This window comes from Ciconia boyciana, chromosome 1 (genome assembly GCF_034638445.1).
Source record: "Ciconia boyciana chromosome 1, ASM3463844v1, whole genome shotgun sequence".
Taxonomy (NCBI): Eukaryota; Metazoa; Chordata; class Aves; order Ciconiiformes; family Ciconiidae; genus Ciconia; species Ciconia boyciana.
The window spans coordinates 17,292,462-17,312,981 of NC_132934.1; the positions used below are offsets into that span (position 1 = coordinate 17,292,462).

The following is a 20,520-nucleotide window of genomic DNA, read 5'->3' on the forward strand; positions in this document are numbered from 1 at the left end:
AAAAACTTTTTTAAGTTGTCAACCTTCATTCTACAAGTTAGTGCTAAAAGCCTTTCAGAACTGGGAGAAGTTGGGTTTTTGGGATGCACAAGAGGTTACTTAATTTTGAAAATGTGTTTTCCACCTTGATTTTTAGAAAAGGTCTTTCTAGGCTTTCTTGTACTAGAAAACAATGCGAGGAGTACCTCTGGAGCTTTAGAAGCCGTCAGAGTTCATGCTTGTAAGAACAATTGATTGCCTTTGTGCTGCCTGCACTGGATTAGTGAAAGAATGAGTGCTTAGTCTTAAAAAGAAGCTTGCCCTCTGACTGACTTCACGGCATTAAAATAAGGCAGTAGAATAAGCTACTGAGTTGACATTTTCTAAATATTAAGTGTTATAGACAGCATGCTACAATGTTTAATTTGCTCAATTTCCCCGTTGTGTAGAGTGCTTTTTAGGAAAGGCATATGATTCATTTATTTTTGAAGACTTTCTCTCTCTACCTAGAAATAAAAGCTGTTTTATTACAAAATGTTCATTAATTCAGAAGAAAGTAACTTTATTATGAGCTTCTGTACATATTTGTCAGGTATTGTGTTTAGTGGACACAGGTGCTAGTGGATCAAGTTGGTTGTTAGTGAAGGAGCTATGTAAATCCTGAATTATTTTTAGCATTCTTATTTAAAGGAAGAAAACTTATGATAATGATTATGTTGTTAGAAAAATCTGTGACCTATATTACACACTCTGTGTCCTTAACTGCAAATACTATTTGTAGAATATTTATGCCTATTTTATACATCATATAATCTTCAAATATGATATTTTTCAAAGATTTGTTTAATTTCCACTCCACACTAGAGGGTGTGCTGACAAGAGAGGTACCACCTGATCGTTAATGAACTTTCTGTAAAGGAATTAGCATGCAGAAAACCTTGCAAATAACTTATGGTTATTCTCTAGTGTCACACAGTGGGATATAATGAAACCTTTAGAATAAAAATTTTGAAAAGTACTCCTGACAGTGATGCACATCCCTGGATGAAAAATTTGTAATCAGCAATAAAAAAAGATACATCATGCTCTGTGTGACTTGTACAGGGTATTTCTAACTTGAACTAAAATACGTGTACTGATATAACTTGAATTAGTCTGCAGCAGTCCACTCAAGAGTTGTTGGAGACTAGCTCTCTCTGCATCACCAAGCACTGGCATGGTCACAGTAGATCAGTAGGTAGCTTTGGGCCCTTATGTTTCCATTAGATTTTGGAACAAGTTTCGTGTGTTTGGAGTAGAGCATTTTGGCTTAGTTTCCTCTGAAAGGGGTATAATTTGTGCACACTGAAACTGCTCTGTGATCCAAACTGACATGTGGTAAGTGAAGATGTTGGGGGAATTTGCTGCAAGACAGCACAGCTACTCCAAACCAAACACTAATGTAGACATGGCCCGTAAAGCATGGAATATGAAATGAATATGTGCCTTTAAAGTATACTCTGTGTGTACAGATCTTCAACTTTGACATTGTGTAACTGAAAGTAGCCAAACCGAGGTAAATATAGGCACTTGGAATTTGATATAAATGGAGAATCTATATAAAATATTCCATGGTTTTGTTTGTACATAGCTGTACTGCTGACATTTTATCACCCTTATATATAGCCTTATTTGTCCCCTGTCTTTTAAGCTGCACACATTTTTTTTTTTAATTTGGTGCTGCTTTGATAACTTGAAAACGCTTTTTAAAAAACAAAAAGGTAATTTTGTAAACAAATTATTAGTTAATTACAACTAGAATAATGTGTTATGTTGGCCAGAGTTTTTATTCCTGATAGTTAACCATTAAACCAATTGAATCACAAACTTCCACAATCTTCTCTAGTCACGGAGCCAGTACACTAATTCAATTTTGACAAGACCACAAGAGCATTAAGAATGGAGAGGAATTAATATAATGATAGAATATAAGAATCTGAGATGGCTGTATTCTACAAAGTAGTTTGTCAGAAACTGAGCAAACTGAAATAAAAGCTGGAATTTGTCTCAGTGGGAAAATAATGAGGAATGAGACACTCTTACCTTTAGAACTTGTTAGATACTGTTCTTTCCTCTGAAGGTATGCTGCTTCACTGAAACCAAACATTTCGCAGAAGTGTTCTGGCTGTGACAAAGCCCCTTTCCTGTCAAAGGAAAAGAAATGTGAGCCTTCTCCTTGCTCTTGTAACAAGGACGCTTTCATTTAAGATGATGTGTAGGCTTTGGGGGTCCTTGCCGCCAAATTACTACTCAAACTATCCTGCATTTTTTTCATATTTCTGTTGCTATTAAAAAAAAAAAAAATCCATTTTTACAATGAAAGCAAGAAGTCTGATAAAACTGGAAAGCTTGGTTTCAAAGTCTGAAACAGATCATGCAAGTTACTCTTTAGTAATGTATAGTATGCATACAGAAACATTCAGAGTTCTAGGCAGGTCATCAACTTGAAGTTGTTAGGTGAACCTTCAGGGAAGATAACATCACTTGCATGAACAGTTGTAGGAGTGGGGTTCTGATACAGTCAGTACTGTGGCTCAGACAGCTGGAAGCTTCCTGGCTTGATGAAAAATTCTCATTTTTCAGTCAGTAAGGAATTCTTTTCAGATCTCTTATTTACATTGTTTGTATGCTCCTCTTTCTGATGGTGAGAATTTCTAACGGCTCTTTTTGTCTCTTCCAAAACAGAATTAGACCACAGCTAGCCAAAGAGAAGATTGAAGGATGCCATATTTGTACATCTGTCACACCTGGTGAACCTCAGGTGTTCTTGGGAAAAGATAAGGCCTTCACTTTTGATTATGTCTTTAACATTGACTCGCAGCAAGAAGAGATCTATATACAATGTATAGAAAAACTTATTGAAGGTTGCTTTGAAGGCTATAATGCCACTGTCTTTGCTTATGGCCAAGTAAGTTTTACAATTTTATTTTAAAGTATTTATTTTGGAATAAACAGTTTCTTGTAACTGATCTTTCTCTTAAATTTCAGAGTGCACGAACCTGTTTTTTAGCATTGTGGTTTTATTTTAAATAAGATATTCTGTAGGAGACTGCTTAGGAGTTTGTATAGATTCTGTGCAGAATGTCAATTGAAACACAGAAGACATATATAGGCAGTAGGTCTGAATTAATAGTAACGCTGAAAATAGCATGAGTCCATGTAATTCCTGAATTCGCCCCAATGCAGCAATACGAATTAGTGACTTAATCAGTTGATATATAGAGATAGGTTGTACTGAGATTCTTTTCTGAGCAATTATCCATCCCTCTGCATTTTCAGATGCTTTTGGGAAGAGGAGCTTTTTTAAAACAGATCCTAAGGAACTTCAGGCCACATTGTTTGTGGACAAAATATAGAGATCAGATTCCAAAGTCTGAGAACTTTTCATAGAGAACACACCCTCTCAGTACAGTGGGCACACATTTTACTTCTCAAAGCTGAAATATCATTGAGCACAGCGTAGAGAATGCGTTATTGTCTTCTGAATATTCCTTTAGGAATTGATTGCATAAAATTTGGTCTTGGAAGCTGAATTTCACTACTGTTAAATGTCATAGCTCAAGTTAGCCAGGTGAAGTCTAGTCCTAGTGAAACAAAGCAGTTCGCAGATCCTGTTTAGTGGATTATGTTCAGCTGCATGATACTATCTTTGTCTTAGACTTGACCCACTAATTAAGTGAAAATGCAAGACTACCTTGTATTCTATAGGACTCCACATTTAATTAAGCTATTTTCCTAGTGAAGGTACACCTTGTATTTTTCAGTGCTGTCTATAAATTGAGAACAATGGTAATATTCTCCCTGAGATACTCAGACATCATAATTAAGAGAGTCATTTGATCTACTTCAGTAAAGAATTGCAAATGCTGCTTCTACCTCCAAAATATGTGCTTTAATTAGCAGTCTCAGTTGAGAACATTAACTATTCTTTTGACCTCAGAGATGATAGCTCAAGGCTCATGTAAGCAGCTTAGAGGAAGCTTGTAGGGGAAAAGTTATGAAAGATTGAACTGGTCCCTGCCTTCTTGTATGTGATCTGTGGATACACAGTAGAGTTTGTCTAACTTCTACTGTTTATCCATTTTTCAAAAAGACCTGTTGTTGTGCACGTTAGTATTGTAAAGATGACAGACTGACTTAGTAGTCACTATCTAGCACTAGTGTTCACAAACTGCATTTCTCTGTGATGATTCAGGATATTAACGTGTTCTAGTGACTACTACTTTTTCAATTTAGACAGGTGCTGGTAAAACATACACCATGGGCACTGGATTTGATGTCAACATAACAGAAGAGGAACAGGGCATTATATCACGTGCTGTTAAGCATCTTTTCAGATGTATTGAAGAAAAAAAACAAGCTGCTATTAAACAAGGACTTCCACCTCCAGATTTTAAAGTGAATGCACAGTTCTTAGAGGTGAATATGATCTGTGTTTGTGTGTGTAACTTCATGGTTTTTTTGGAAAGCTAATTAAACATTTTTTCTGGTTGCTAGTTTTACATTCTTTTCCCATGAGGTGTTTTAAATTAATTTTCAAGATTTCAAAAGGAAATTTTATGGAGTTTGCTTCAGCTTTTCAATTTATGAAAAAGAGCCTTTTTATCTTATTGCAATTATTTTACTAGTTTCCTTTGCAGCGTTATTTTGAAATGTAGGAATAGTTATATTAGTCATCATTTATCCCTTTCTGCAGCACACATTTGTTTGTGGGGCCTCTTGCTCTTGCCTGTTTGTAATTCTTTACAAAACCTTAAAGCAAGAAACTGTATTAAAAAAATCAATTGTACTTTGTGCCTTTGAATAGTGACCATGCTTTGCCTGCTTCTGTCCCTTTGCCATAGATTTCTTTAGCTTTCAAAATCTGTTCAGGAGACATGTTATATTCCTTTCACCAAAGAAGAAACCTAGCATAAAAATACTTTCTGTGATCCCCAGTGGTTTAGGATTGGGCTTCTGTGTCACTGTTCCCTTTTTCATTAGGCTCCGAGAAAACCCGGGTCAGTGCTGTGGAAAAACTTTTCCCTTTGTGTTTTCTTGTCGACACAGCTACTGGTAAGAGAGGCCATAACATCTGTGATCTTTCCAACCTGCAGCAGCTGTTGGTTTGTCTTGCAGCTTTTATGCTGTGCCTCCTGCCCATGGAACTATTTTTTAAATTGATTGATTTGGGCGTAACATATTTACATTCACTACCAAGCTGCAAAATCTGATACTTTTAAGCACACAGAGAGGAAGAATCAATTTAAGGAAGAGCAGGTGTAAACGTGTATTACTTCGTTCAGTATTTGCAATTTTACTTTACTTCAGGGGTGGAAAAACCCCACTTTTATATTAGCCAAGAGAAAAGCTATTGGTTTTATTACTGCTGAAGTAAACTAGGTCCTTTAGTCATATGTTCCTATAATTGTTTTAAAGAATAACAAGCTGGCATTAGTTTTGCACTAATCAGGTTTGTCACTGCTAACCTTAAGCAGAGCTTTTGTGGCTCTGGCTAATGTTTACCTAGAGAGAGTCTAGGCTTGAGCATGGGCCATGGGGAATGCTGTACTCTTCTGTTTGAACATTGGGGAGCTGCAGCTTCATTTCTGCTTAGGCAGCTGCAACAGTAGTAGTGTAAGGACTAGTAACCAGTGTAGTTTCTCAATTCCTTGTGTTTTTTGTCATAACATTACAAATGTGACTGTAAGAGTCCCAAAATACAGAGCAGTAATTGAATGTTACAGTGATAATGGTATGCGGAATTGCAGCCATTACAACATATTTCAGATGAAATGGACATTCTAAACCCTGTTGTCTTTAATTTCGAGAAAAGTTAAATGATGTGTATAATAGTTTCTCCCTTAACAAAATATCACTTTTTTTTTTGTGAATTTTTTTATTGTACTGAGGCTAAATTGGAGCTTTCCCACAAAGACCTTTTTCTGATTAGTTATGTATTATACACTATTGTATCAGAAAGTATCCTCTTCCTTCCGTCCCATCTACCATTAGGGCTGGATTACATAAACAATAATTTTAGTTATTGAACAAGTTGAAGCAACATTTTATTTTGGAATAACTTTGAAGTCTGACAGCTGGATAACTATTGGGAACAGTGACTTCTGTTTGCTCCTTCCTTGCTTTTCTTCAGTTTGCTGCAGTTTGCCTCTCTTAACTCCTTCCTTGCCTACTAACTTTTCCAAAAGATAGGCATATGCAGTCACATGCAGTTGTAGGTACATTATTAGGATCCTCTCTAAATTGAGGCATCAGTTTGTTTGCACTTAGCAAGGTAAAACATTAGTAAGAAGGCTCCTACTTAGAATATTTATGCCTAATAATTAGATACAGTTCCTTTTTAATATGTAAAGGATTAAAAGCATCGCATTCACAAATACTGAGCCTTTTCTTCTCAGGGATGGATTTTCACTCGTGAGAGGAGAAAGGCTCTTGCTTTCAGTGTATGAGAAAATACATTGGGTGAATACAGATCTATTGCAGTGGTTCTTCGGCTTTTACCTGGGGACTTTGATCAGGGATTTAATCAGTCCGGCCTAAGATCTGTTGAAGTGAATTGGTATAACCAAATTGAAGACACTGGAACTGTTCCAGTGTACATTAGCAGAGGCCTAAGCCATGAGATTCCCAGTGGGATGCTGCTTTTTCTGGGGTTTTTTAATATTTGCCCTGATATCTTCAATTGTATCTAAACGCCTTTCCTGAAACCCAGAACATTCGTATGAAATGATAATCCATCTCCTCTAACGCCAATAACTGCATAGTAATTTCTGATGTCTTTGCTGGTTCTGATACAATTTACTGACCTAAAAGTCTGATGTGCTTAATGATACTGAGTTAAAAGACCACTAAATGTACATGTACTTACCTTCAGGAGATCCAGTGAAACAGGCAGTAAACATTAAGCAGCCTAAAACATATAGTAAATAGTCACTGTTGCTCATCTGATTGTTCCTGAAGGTTGTAACTAAATCTGGGGCACCAAAGTGTAGGTATTGTACGAAGGAAAGTACAAAAGCCCTGCTCAAGAAACCATGACATACTGTTTTTGGCCTGCTGGTTGGTGTCTTTAATAAGCAGCTTGCACAAAACCTATTATATGTTAAACTGTTCCTGCCCTGGAAGGAATTTATCTAAATGAGAGAGAGACATAGAATTATTAAGGTGTGAGAGAGGAGATGAGAAAAGGTGTGATGGCAGGGAGAGCAAGTGGAGTGAGTTTGAAGTGTTTGGAGGAGGGTGCAGCCAACTGAATCAACAAAACAAAAGCCAAGCCCAAGGTCAAACCTGAAGACAGCAGGTGCCTGCCACAGAAACCACTGTTGTTCTGCTGGCACTGAGTGCCTCTGCTTCCCTGGTCCCACCAAAGAATTTTCTGCCAGATCTGATGATGTGGAGGAAGTTACTGCTTCTTCGGGTGGCATAATAGTAAGGTGGGCAGATGACTTAATTTGCAGCTGCTCTGTCTATCATCCTATTGTCCTTGTAAGTTTGGATTCTTCACAGCATCCTTTTTTGAAAGCCTTGGCATTTGGATTTTCAGAGCCTTCTGTATGTGCCATGCACAGATTTGTTAGTCTTTGGAGGAATTCCTAAAGTAATATACATTTTTTGTCTTTTTTTTTTTTTCTCAGCTTTACAATGAAGAAATTCTTGATCTGTTTGATACCACACGTGATATTGATGCAAAGAATAAAAAATCAAATATTAAAATACATGAAGATTCAGCGGGAGGAATTTATACAGTGGGCGTTACAACCCGAACTGTGAATGGAGAATCGGAGGTGATAATTGAAAATAAATCACTCTGTAGCATACCAAATGCTTTCTAAAAATGTTTTCTGTCTGTTTTGATAAGCAGATAAAACTAGAGGTTATGCTTGCTAACATCTGCATCTCAGACAATTTAGGTGTCAAGTTTATCTGAAATTTTTATTTTCTTTAGTTTCTGTAGACTTAAGTCTGATAAATGTCTGCTATTAAGTGCATACCACTTTCACTTAATGCTAGAAACAGACTTTTGCTAATAGTATAGTTCTGCTTGGAGAGAAAATTTTGGTATGTGTATAAATTTAATCTCCCAAATCTTATGTATGTTATTTTTCCTGTGACGGGAAAGCTTTGCACAATGATTGATGTGATGTAAATTGCTGTTCATAAGTGTCTGTGCATTGCAAATCTGAATACAAATGTTATTGTACTGTACATTTTGGAAAAAAAGTACAAAAATTGTCCATTTTTGCCATAGAAGAATGGAAGGAAGATTGCTAAGTTACTACAAGGAGACACTAAAAAGAGGGGTGCAAAGATTTAAGTGTTTTCTTTCAGAAACCACAAAAAACCCGCCTTTTAGTTTGCTTATTTAAGAATCTTTATGCTTGTGGCATATAGGAACTGAAATCATAGCGAAGAGAAAAAGCTTATTTATATCCGAAACAATAAGTCTTATAGGAACACTTTTTATTTGAAATGCAAGCAACGCAATGTACTACTTGTCTGTTTTCTAGATGATGCAGTGCTTGAAGCTGGGGGCTTTGTCTCGAACCACTGCCAGCACTCAGATGAACGTTCAGAGCTCACGGTCACATGCTATCTTTACTATACACTTATGTCAAACCAGAGTTTGTCCTGCATTTAACACTGTACGTATCTTTGCTGTTATTAAACTCCACTTTAGCTACCATTTTTCAAAATGTGAATATTGTTTTGACAGCCACTGCTATTTGAATTGCACTTAGTAAAGATGCTACAGTCATCATCATGCTCGATGACTTTCCTAAGCATTATAATAATTTGATTTAATCTGTCCATATGTAACCATCCTCTAGCCAGAGGCAACAATAAACTGCAGCCTCTTACATGAACCTGCCCATTCTCCTCTAGCATTTTCCTGAGTATTTCGTTGCAACATACACAAGTAAGAAAGTTAAAATGTAATTTGTCTTTAATTGGGAAAGCGTTTTTAAGTGTCTTAGTAGCTAGTGGGTTTAAGCTTGCAGTCAGCTAACTGAAAATGCTTGGCTATTCCAGATTAAGTGTTGATATCCAACAAGGAGCAAGTAGAAAAGCATTCAATTCTGAAGTTTAGCATATTTATTTTAAATAGATGTATATTTGGGGTTCAGATATGTTAAGTCTATGCACTTAACCTGAAATTTAAACTATGAATGTACATGGAGCTGTCCTGTAGAAGATTTTTCATGTGAATGTTCAGTTGTTAGTTGCTGTTGGGTATCTTGTAAAGAGGAGACTTCTGAATAAATCCATACTACTGAAAACTACAGTAGCTTCAGGGGGACTTATTTTGATTATTCTAAAGGTATCAACATTTTAAAATATTTTGGTGAACTCCTAAATATCTGGCTAGCATTTTACATACAGATATCACATTTTTAAGCATGTGGAACAGTAAACTGGATTTGTAGTGCTTTTTGGGGGGGAGTTGCTTTTTTTTTTTTTTTTAAAATTACAAATAATCATTTGCAGGCAAAATGAGGGTTGCTCCCTGGTCCTTTGTGGTATGTACATCTGCTTTATACGCCTGTTAAAAACACTTCTTCCTGCTTTCCATGCTGAAACTGTGGACCTGGTGGTGTGGGCAGCTGTCTGTCTTCTCACTTGGGAAGGGGCTGGCAGCACACTCAGAGCCCAGACAGGGCACCTCGGTCACTGTGTAGTGACACTGTATGCTCGGAGGTTTTGTTGAAAACCGTCTGTGTAACTGGAGAGTGCTCCCAGTCATCTGGGAGCAGGCTGTCAGCACAGCAATCCACCTGCGCTGCTGCACTTGCAGCCTTCCCCACCAGCCGAGTCACCCGTAGGACTCTTGCCTGATCCTGCCTGGTTTTTAACAGAAGCTTGTGGCTTCTATTAAAAGGTGGCTGCCTTCTGCCTTGTGTCAAAACGTGTTCTGTTCCTTTTTTTTTGGGAGAAATGAGCAAGATAATCTGACTGTCTGGAGCAGGATGTTGCTAGATCCTGAATCTGAAGACAGCACCCTCTTCTTTCCCTGTAGTATTTAGGAGAGTAGAGATTAGACCTGACATTGGCTTCTGAACGCTTTTGGAATATAAATTAATACGAGCCCTTATTGGGTGGCCAGGAGAGATGCAGCTCAAGTTTCTATGGATGGCAGCAACAACAGACAACAGTTTTGGGAGACCTTTCTTACTTGGGCAACGCAGTTCCCCGGATGACGGTGTCAGCTCTGTGCCTGTCTCTCTGTGCATGGTCCCAGTGCCCGAGGTGGGCAGGCAGCCAGGGCTGCAGTGCACAGACGTGCTGCTCCTCGTGCTGCGTTCGCATCGTCCCTGCTTCTCAGAAGTTTCTGGACATATGTTTGATTTACTAAATAAGTGAGAGAGAAAGGATGCGTTAATCATTGCTTTGAGGACTGGAAAAGAGAGTGATCCACCAGCGGTGTAAATGTCAAAATAGCTGAAAAGGTGTGATAGTCCAGTCTGGTGGAAGTGGGCACAATTCCTGTTCTCTTCTGAAACTGCTACAAAAGGAGATCACTTAAGTGTGAAGTGTCTAACTACTGTGAGAACAGTTTCGTCTGCAGCCACATGCATTACCCCTTGTAGTAGCGCAGGGAGCTGTGGGCTGGCTGACTAAGGACATAAAGATCATTGCCACAGCATACCTGAGTTTTTTTAAAGAAAAAACAGAACAATCCATGCTTACTGTGATAGAATATTCCTAATAAAGCCTGTAGATTGGGCTGTGTGCTGTGTGAATACAAGTCCAGTATACACGTGATATATTCCTATTACATGCTGCCGTGGCAAGTAGGTAGGAATTGTCCTGCAACGGGTATCTTAGCAGGAAGGTCAGGAATGGAGTGATTTAAAGATTTTTCTCATTCAGCATTGCTTTCATGACAAAAGGTCCAACTACAATTAGAGTAAAATAAATCTCCACAGTATATGCTACAGCTACACTAATTGACAGAAAAAAGCTTGGGATTATCTAATGAAAAAGGATAATTTTACTGCTGTGCTTTAGGATGTAAAGTGGAAAGAGGCTGAGGCTATGGTACCTGCCTGTAGCGCGTTGTGTTCCTGGGCAGACTCCCTGCACTGATGGAAGTGTGCGTCAGGTGCCAGTCATTACAACTTGGGGGCAAAAAAAGAAAGGAATCTCCTCTTCTTTCTCCCATGTTCCCTCTGCTGTCCTTATTTCGTGGTCAAGTCAGAAGTGCTGGTGGAATACTGGCTGCTGGGAAAACTGACTTAAAAAAAAATATTCCTAAAATAAAGTTGAAGAATCATGCCACAGGGAAGACGATGATGGGGATTTGAGAGGTATAAAATCAAAATATCTTTTGGTTATTTGGCAGGCTTATGAGCTGGTAATTTAGGAGGGTAATATTATTGTTACTTTTATAAAAATCAATTTCCTTTGACAATTGATTTAAGATTTGCATTCCAGGAGAGGTACAAATTTTGTTGCCCAACTTGATGATGAGTTTTATATTTTTTAATATATGTATTTTCCCCTGCCCTGAAACAATTGTTGCCCATACTCAGAAGTAATCGGTATATTGGTATTCATGTGCATCTAGAGCTGGGTCTTCAAGAAGGATATGTTAGTGGATATGACTAAAATGGAGACAGTTGTCAAGATACTGACCTTGGTATAAAAGAATGAGTAAATAAGGAAGGACACTGACATGACAAATGGGTAGTCTTGTAAATAATTGTTAATTGAACTTTGCAGTAGACAAATGTTAATGTGAAAGATCTTACCAAGCTTTATGGATTCTTCTTTATTTCAGGATAATGCCACCGATAACAGGATAATATCTGAATCTTCTGAGATGAATGAATTTGAAACTCTTACTGCCAAGTTCCATTTTGTTGATCTAGCAGGATCTGAAAGGTTAAAGCGAACAGGAGCTACAGGAGAAAGGGCAAAAGAAGGCATTTCCATCAATTGTGGACTAGTAAGACTATACAATTTGTTTCCATAGGTTGTTGGTACCGTCTTCTCTTCATTTTTGGATCACTTGTTTTTAGTAATCCCTGAAGCAGAAATGCATCTTGTGCAGAACAAGGACTGTAGGATGAGATGTAACAATATATATTGATTCTTACTGGGTTCTGGCTTGCTAATGTTTTCTCAGTTGTACTAGACCCTAACTACCAAATTATACTACTTATAACTAACTATATTTCACAACAGTTACTCTAAATTTTAAAAGATACTGTAGAGATATTCCTTTCACTTTTTTATTTTTATTTTTTATTCTGTCAAGACCCAAACAACTGAAGAACACTACAAGCAGTTTGCAAGGAGTACAGGCATGTGAAACGTGGACAATGAATAAGCTTAATTGATCAATAAATGCTGGTTCTTTGTTACAATTATGAAACATAATATCAAACAACCCTAGGCAAAACACTTCTAAGTAGAAATAAAATTTTTAACTTACAGCGTCACTTCATTTTTTTTTTTTTTTTGTCTACTGGCTCTCTGTGCAGTTTTTTTAATTAACTGTATTAAATGTTTTATTTAATTATGACGACACTGAAAAGTAGAGCTGGTGATTATCAGTGGAGATTATAGTTTCATGCCTTTGTTTTGAGCTACTTGGCTGTGTGGAGGCTCTGTGCAGTTCTCTTTTAAAGATTCAAAAATATATGTTTATTTTATCTGTGAAAACATGCCTTTTTTCTGGTCTAGTGTGTCGTACCAGAGAGATATTCTGCATCCAGAACTTTCTTAGTGATTCTCTTGCCATCACGACAGTGATTATATTCTGTACTTATTCTGGTTATATTATATGGAAAAAAAGAGAATTCAGTTCAATTTCATCATTGATGTAAGCACAGAGCCAACAGAAATTTGGGGATTTAGATGACATAGATGTATCCTTAAATAGGATACAGAATGCACTAAGGCGAAAATCAATGTGATAAAAGTAATATTTTATATGATCACAAAACTTTCATTTACAGTGAATTCCAGCCCTTGGCCTTGGGAAATAGATTGAAAGTGATTTAAACACTTCAAAGCAGTCACAGAATGTGGTGTATATGCAGTTCTTCCAACTGCTGGATGCAGTAAGACCATTTTCAAAACTAAGAACCGGCTGTACAGGGTGCCATCTAGAGGAATGTTCTTTAATTTGGCATATGAATAATCTGATTGAAGTATGTGCAGTTGCACAGTAAAAATAACTTTACAGCCAAATGTTAGGTTGTTTATAAACATGAATTTATACCCTTTCTTAGCAATGAAAGAGGGTAGCCATGGACTACATAATTTCAAGCCTTAAATGCTTAAATCTTTGTCAGACATTCCTTATTTCATGTCTGTAGAGGTAGTAAATTCTGGGTTTTTTTTCATATTAATGCCCCATATCTTCTTCTAAATCTAGCATAAAGCACATTGATAAAATTAATTTTAAAAAGAATATTGCTACTGCTAGAAGTAGAGATCAGCTTTAATAATCATCGAAAGTAAATGTTTTTTACATTAAGTAGTTCTAACTTTAGTTTGCGACGGACATGGGGTATCAATAGACAGTGCACACAAATTGTGCTAAGCACTTAGCACTTGCAGATACCAGACTGCAAGTCATCTGATTCACTGTTGATAGCATTAAAGTTTATAGATGTCTACTGTAAAATGTAAAAATCTTCAGAAATTTTTTTTATTATCTTAACTTTCATGAGTATATTTAGGTTTTCACAATTTGCAGACCTCAGTTTATAGCTGTTTGTAAAATAAAACTACTCAGAAACTGAATCTAACTTGTGCATTACATGTTTTGGTGTTTTATAGCTGGCACTTGGCAATGTAATAAGTGCACTGGGAGATAAAAGTAAGAAGGCAACTCATGTACCATACAGAGATTCAAAGCTTACAAGGCTACTTCAAGACTCTCTTGGGGGAAACAGGTATGAAAACTAGAACATTTTATGAATTTCATTGTGAATGAGCATGAATGAGTACATAATCTTCAGAAAGTAAAATAAACATTAAACAATGATAAAAATAGCCACTCTTTTTGTTGGAGGGAGATTCCAAACATAAATTACTGTCATGATAGAAAACACTGGCAATGCAGGGAAAAGATTTTAAAGAGGCTTTTTGCATCGTTCTTTTCCGTGCTATTGTAGCTTTACTAGACATGAGGCTTCGAGTTACTTAGAAGTTACCATTTCCAGGGGAAGTCCTTTCCATGAAGACATCTTTAGGTTACAGACAGCATAAATGATAAACTTTGTTATTGTGTTATAGCCTCGTTAATTACAGCATAGTTTAAACCTGTGATGAGTTTCTCCTTCAGAGTTTTTTTTCGTTACTTTTTTTAAAGTGGTGCTTAAATGTTTGCTCCGATTGCCATGTGCAGGAGCTTGGAGTCAGCTTACCACAGACACTGCCATCTTTTTGTAAAAGTTGTATATCTCAGGGTATGGTGCATATGTCCGGTTATCTGATATTAGATTAGAGCCCCATAAAACCAAACTACTGTATCGCCAGAATTGTTTGTATGAAACTGTTCTGTATACCTACTGCACAGGCAAGGAAGAGAGGCTTGAGCCTCTGGAAGCTTTGTCTAAGCAAACATTAACAAATTTATTAAAAGAATACAAATCCTGTATTTGTAGCATTAACATGTACAAATGCAAAAGGGGGTGTAGTTGAATATGCTTTAGCAAGGTAATACTCTTATTCCTTTATTTAATCCGATACGGCTGACCTCTATTTTTAGGAGGGCAGGGAGTTTTCTGGGTGTTTCACAAAGGAATAGAGAGAAGTGGAAGAGAATTCTTAAATCGTTGCTCTGCTCTTCAGAGAAAGAACTTCAGCAAGACCTTGCAGCACTACAGCGCAAGGAAAAGCAAAGAGACAGAAAAAACAAGTAAAATAAAGGCTAGAATTTTCAGAAGTGCTTAAGGGAGGAAGAAACTCAAGAACTATGAAAAAATCAGCAGAAATCAAGAGCATAGCTCTTCTAAGCTCTTTCTGGAAATAACTACAAATAGCGTTTCTTGATTAAATTTTATATCAAATACACTAGATAATGAGCATTTTAATTTAGTTTGAACTTAAGAACTTAATTTTAGAAGTGCAATTAAGTTTGCACTTCTAAAATTGCACTTTTGTTGAAATATTTTCACTCGAACGTTTTCCTGTCTTATAGCTCTGCTGCTCCCCCTCCTGTTTTTTAGGAGAAATCACATAGTTTAGTGTACAATGTACAGATAGCAAATGCTGTCCCAGAGCATTTACAAGGATATTCAGATATATTCTTTCTGTCTGTTTCTGACTGATGTTAAGTTTGTGGACACCCCCTGCCACCACCACCTATTTTTTTGTGATACATGTGCTAAGACATGTCAAATTAGCAGTTTGCTGTTAAGGAAGAGTTATACATATAAACACGGTTTGAATAATTTCTTATTCATGCTTTGGCAACCAAAAAGTGTGGGAAAGCTAAATATTAATAAATATGCAATTTTTCTTCTGGGAAATCAGATTATTATATTTCTAATAGCCTTTTCTGTAGCCTTCCAAATTTCACCCTAGGTATTACAGTCCACATTATAACTTCTCTTTTGCAAATACTTAAAGATTTACTGGTAGTGATTCAGGTTAGATTGCAGTGAGTCCTGAGCTAACGATGATGAAAGCATTGTATCATTGTACTATTCTCACTATAATCCTGACTTTAAATATAATGCTGTAACAGTTCTGAAGCAGCGTTTAAATATTAATGTTTCTTGAATTATTCAAGTAAGAATATGGAGTATTGGTGGTTTTGGAAAGGATTTTTATAATGTATAATATGAAAAATGAAAACTTTCATAACTTTGGGGGGGGGTAGTTTAAAGAAGTGGTAAAATAAAGGGAGTAGAACAGTTTTTAAAAAAACTAGTCCATTATACAATTCAGATAGGAAAGTGGAGTCCAAGTTATTCAGTTTTCAAGATAGACACCTGGCAGAACTGGTCATCTGAGTTTTAGAAAAGTAATCACATTCCGAACTGAAAGCACAAGTAGTCCTGATGTGAGAATTAAAAATTTGTTCTTAATCTCACATATTCTTATTCTGAGGACTAAGTCCAAACAGTTGGGCAACTGACACAAAGGTATGCAGGAGGTCTGTGGAAGGATTGCTGAAACTGAATCTTTCTTGTATCCTCAGGCTAGTTACTCTTTCCAGTTTAGTTTCCCAATGTGCATGGTGAAGGTAATTGCCTCACAAAGGGCTGCAGGGATTAATTTGTTTGCCTCAGTCTGAAATTATAGAAGGTGAAGATCAGAATCCGGTCTGCCTAATGCAGATATTGCTCCATTGCCCTGGAGACAGTGCACTCTTCCTAACACAACCACCTAAGCTTTCACATACAACAGAGAAGCAAATTCCTCTAAAGCCTGGTGGGGAGGACTCAGCCTATCAAACATAGATGTTTCCCCCTATCTGTTGAGAATTTAGGCCATGTAGGCACCTTCAGAGCATGATCTACAGCTGGAACTCAGGTTCTTATGCCTCTAGGCTGTTCTCATCTGTGTGCTCCAGGGAGAGAGAGAAGGGACCCCAGTTTCTCCATCTGCCTGTTGAATGATGAAACCGCTTGGTTGGAAGGAAGAATTTTTTGCCTTTTTGTTCCACTGGTTCTTGCTGGTCTGTCTGCTCAATCTTTCATTTGGAGCAGGGAGTTATGTTCTCACCCTGCATAGCCCATGATGGAAAGGCTGGAGCGTGTTGTAGGAACCTGAAAGGAAGATGGTTGTTCATAGCCCTCTCAGGCCTAGAGCTCAGGTCCTGCTGCTTTTTGTGACAGTGCTCTAAGCAGTGGTGGTATGAAACATGGAATAATTAGTTATAGCCAGATGTACAAAGGGTGAGTACTAGCTTTTGGGCTTCTGTTGGAGAACAGGAGATAATTTGCAGTGGAGAATTTAGGTGGTTTGGATCTTGGTAGAACCTGAAGTAGACAATAAGTACCTTAGGCAGTTGTGCGCATGCATGGAGAGCTAAGATGAGCATTCAGGCAACTTTCAGATTAAGTAGGTAGGAACCTCAGGAATTAATGAGTAGGCAGTCCTGACTACTGTGTGATCCAAATCACTGTCTAGGAATTTAGGTTGATCTTAAGGACTTAAATCTCAGTTTATGTATGATTAGACAAACTGAATATAATTTGAAAAACATTTATAGGAACACCAATTAATTGCTTTTATAATTTTACATGTAGAACAATTAATGATCTAGCATCTCCTATGCTATGCTAGATGATACAAGATGAAACAGTGCTGAACTTTGTGGTTGACAGTCTTCTACGGTGAGTTAGGTAGAGGAATATTTTCACAAATGTTATGAAGTCACTATTCTTGTTTCACCTTCTGCCTGAAGACCTGTCAGCTTCTCTCTGCTCTTTTTGTTCTTGATGTGTAGTGCTGACCTATGTTTGTAACTTGCAGTCAAACACTCATGATAGCGTGTGTGAGCCCTTCAGATCGAGACTTCATGGAAACCTTGAACACGTTAAAATATGCCAATCGGGCACGGAACATCAAGAACAAGGTGATGGTTAATCAGGATAGGGCTAGTCAACAAATAAATGCTTTGCGTAGTGAGATTACACGGCTACAGATGGAACTCATGGAATACAAAACAGTAAGTTCATCCTCTTAGGATTTCTTCTGCTTCAAAATGGTTACAGTTCTACAGCTTGTTTTTCTGTTGGCTACTTCCCCTTCATACACTAAAAAAATTTGAATAGCAACCCTAACTTAAACAACACTTCTAATTCCAGTGATTGACAAATGTTTTTAGAAAACTTAGATTGCATCCCCAGAGAAAAGATACATCAATGAATGCCAATGACATCAACAGATGCTGCATGCTATTTGCTTTTTGAAAGGCAAAAATTGACCTTGTCATGCTCAGCAATGAGAAATAGTCACTTCCAAAGCAAAAATGACCACAATTTAGATTGGCACATAAATGAATGTGAACAGTTATTGTGTATTGCTTTTAAAAACTTACCAGACAGCTAAAACAATTTGTGTTTTAAAGATATATTTTAAATTATATAAGCAGAATACTCCTACTACACCATACCTATTTCTTCCTGAAATGTTAAACAAATAACATTTTCAGCAATAAATGTGGTTACCAAACAGTGTCCTCCTCCTTTGTTATCCTTGAGATAGTATCCTGATTTGATAAAGAACTGTCTTCTCGTTTCTTAACCTCTTCAAGAACTTGTATTTCAGACTAAGATGGAATTGCACAGGACCCAAATGCTAAGGTGGTGGCCAGACATCAGTTTTTTGAAAACAATCCATTTATCCTTTGTTTTAAACTTTTTGAGAGAAGATGATCTTTTGCTATGAGTGTCTATTTGGAATTTCAAGTAATCTGTGGATTGCCTTTGCCAAGTTAAAAATCTTTCATATGTAGGTTAGCCTTTACTAGTAATAAAATATATTTACTTTCTTAAGGGTAAAAGGATTATAGATGAAGAAGGCGTTGAAAGCATCAATGACATGTTTCATGAAAATGCAATGCTGCAAACAGAAAACAACAACCTGCGTGTTAGAATTAAAGCAATGCAAGAGACTATTGATGCACTGAGAGCCAGAATAACGCAACTTATGAGTGACCAGGCCAACCAAGTGCTAGCCAGAGCAGGTATGCTGCGGGTGTGTTGTGCATGTGTGTAAACTGCATAATAAGTTCACGAACTTAAATCAGTTATATGTTCTTGCTTCATGGGTCCCTTGGAATGAAGTGATATCTTTGTAACAGTAATGTAGGACCTGCTTTGGCACGGATAGGCCCCCATCTAATTCTTTCCTCTGTTTCTGGAGACTTCTATTAATACAAATAGTTTGGTACCCCGATTTGACCATTCATTTAGGACTACAAGCAACATGAAATAATGAATAATACCTTTGGATAGGAATTGTATGCTTAGCTATACATGGACTTAAATGTTTTGCTTTGGGTGAGGACCTGGACACAGGTGGGTGAATGTTGGCTTGCTTTTCACCTCATAGAATAATCAACCAATTGACTTACCATGACTGCATTGTTCTTTTTGTGTACTTTGTCAGGTTACTTTTGCTTTATGGTACCTGCATTGTTAACAGGTGCTAATATGGAAAACAAATGAAAGAGAAAAACTTACTTGTAATAATCCTGATCATATGACATAGAGGAACCAAAAACTAAATGCAGCTTAAGGAGGAAATGTATTTTACAAATTAGATCTAAATGTGTAGCCCATATGACTGTTTCTCTGTGCTGGTACCTTGTGCCTAGTAGCTGTATTCAGATATTTATACTATTATTGTCCTTTCTCAATTTTTCTCTTCCCCCCTTTCTCTCTGTCCTTCAAAGGAGAAGGAAATGAAGAAATTAGCAACATGATTCATAATTATATCAAGGAAATTGAAGATCTCAGGTATTTGCATAATATGTATTTGAACAATTTTTATTAAAAAAACCAAAACAAAACTAGAATTGGTAGCAAGTAAATACTTCAGCTGTTTTCCTGTGTGGGGATTACTTTAGGACAGTGGTCCTTCAGCTTCTAAGACCATCTGGTGTTGCTCTTGGCCATAGAAAACTAAAATGTTAAAGATGAAGCTGACAATAGAAATGAACGTAAGATGTTGCCTAAATAATGATGATGACTTGATATTATTGCACAAAGGACAGCAAAACTTGGAACGATTGTTTTTATGATAACTTCATAACCTCGTATATAAATGATAGTACTGAGAAATTACTTGTTAGAATTTAGTGTTAAAAAAGTGTCTACTTTCCTTTTAAATTAAAAAAGTGTTAAATATTTTAGATATTTTTATTTCTCTATTTCTTGGAGTTGTATCATGCAAAAAAAATTATCTGGCCTATTCCCAGTTAGTGTTAGAGCTACACAATACTGTAGCTTTTGTGTAATGTCTATATACATACAGTGTATGCAGGTATATATCTGTACATATATCTGTGTGTATATTTATACAGACATTTATATTTATATGTATTCTCTCTAGGGTATATGATATACGTACAATATGCTTAACCGTTGTGTAAAATGGTCTCATCAAGGGATTTACTACACTTGTATTTTGTGAGACTTCACCTTGGTTTGTAGTTTCTTTTTAAACCGAAGGTAATGCATTGCAGTTACAGATGCTAAAGAGTATACATCTCATGCATTAGCAATACTTGTGATTCATGGTCTACAATTTTGTTTTTTTAAGAGCAAAACTATTAGAAAGTGAAGCAGTGAATGAAAATCTTCGACGCAACTTGTCAAGAGCTTCAACAAGATCCACGTACTTTGGTGGACCATCAGCATTTTCTGCTTCTATGCTTTCTTCAGAGAAGGAGACAATGGAAATTCTAGATATAGCCAAGAAAGATCTGGAAAAGCTGAAAAAAAAAGAAAGGAAAAAGAAAAAGAGGTTGTGTATGAATTATAATGCTATTTGTTTTCTCTTTATTAGTAAAGAGGTGTATTTTTT

At 36.8% G+C, this 20,520-nt stretch overlaps 1 protein-coding gene across 10 annotated transcripts in view; it reads left to right on the plus strand.

Moving 5' to 3' along the window:
• Positions 1–20,520, plus strand: part of KIF21A (kinesin family member 21A) — a 92,326-nt gene that overhangs the window by 29,671 nt on the left and 42,135 nt on the right. For all 10 annotated transcript variants that reach the window (XM_072859932.1, XM_072859997.1, XM_072859959.1 and 7 more), the window contains exons 2-11: positions 2,704–2,926; positions 4,255–4,437; positions 7,653–7,802; positions 8,526–8,660; positions 11,798–11,965; positions 13,810–13,925; positions 17,461–17,656; positions 18,487–18,676; positions 19,388–19,451; positions 20,257–20,460. In XM_072859932.1, coding sequence (XP_072716033.1) covers positions 2,704–2,926; positions 4,255–4,437; positions 7,653–7,802; positions 8,526–8,660; positions 11,798–11,965; positions 13,810–13,925; positions 17,461–17,656; positions 18,487–18,676; positions 19,388–19,451; positions 20,257–20,460 — 1,629 coding nt within the window. The remainder of the gene's footprint in view (positions 1–2,703; positions 2,927–4,254; positions 4,438–7,652; positions 7,803–8,525; positions 8,661–11,797; positions 11,966–13,809; positions 13,926–17,460; positions 17,657–18,486; positions 18,677–19,387; positions 19,452–20,256; positions 20,461–20,520) is intronic.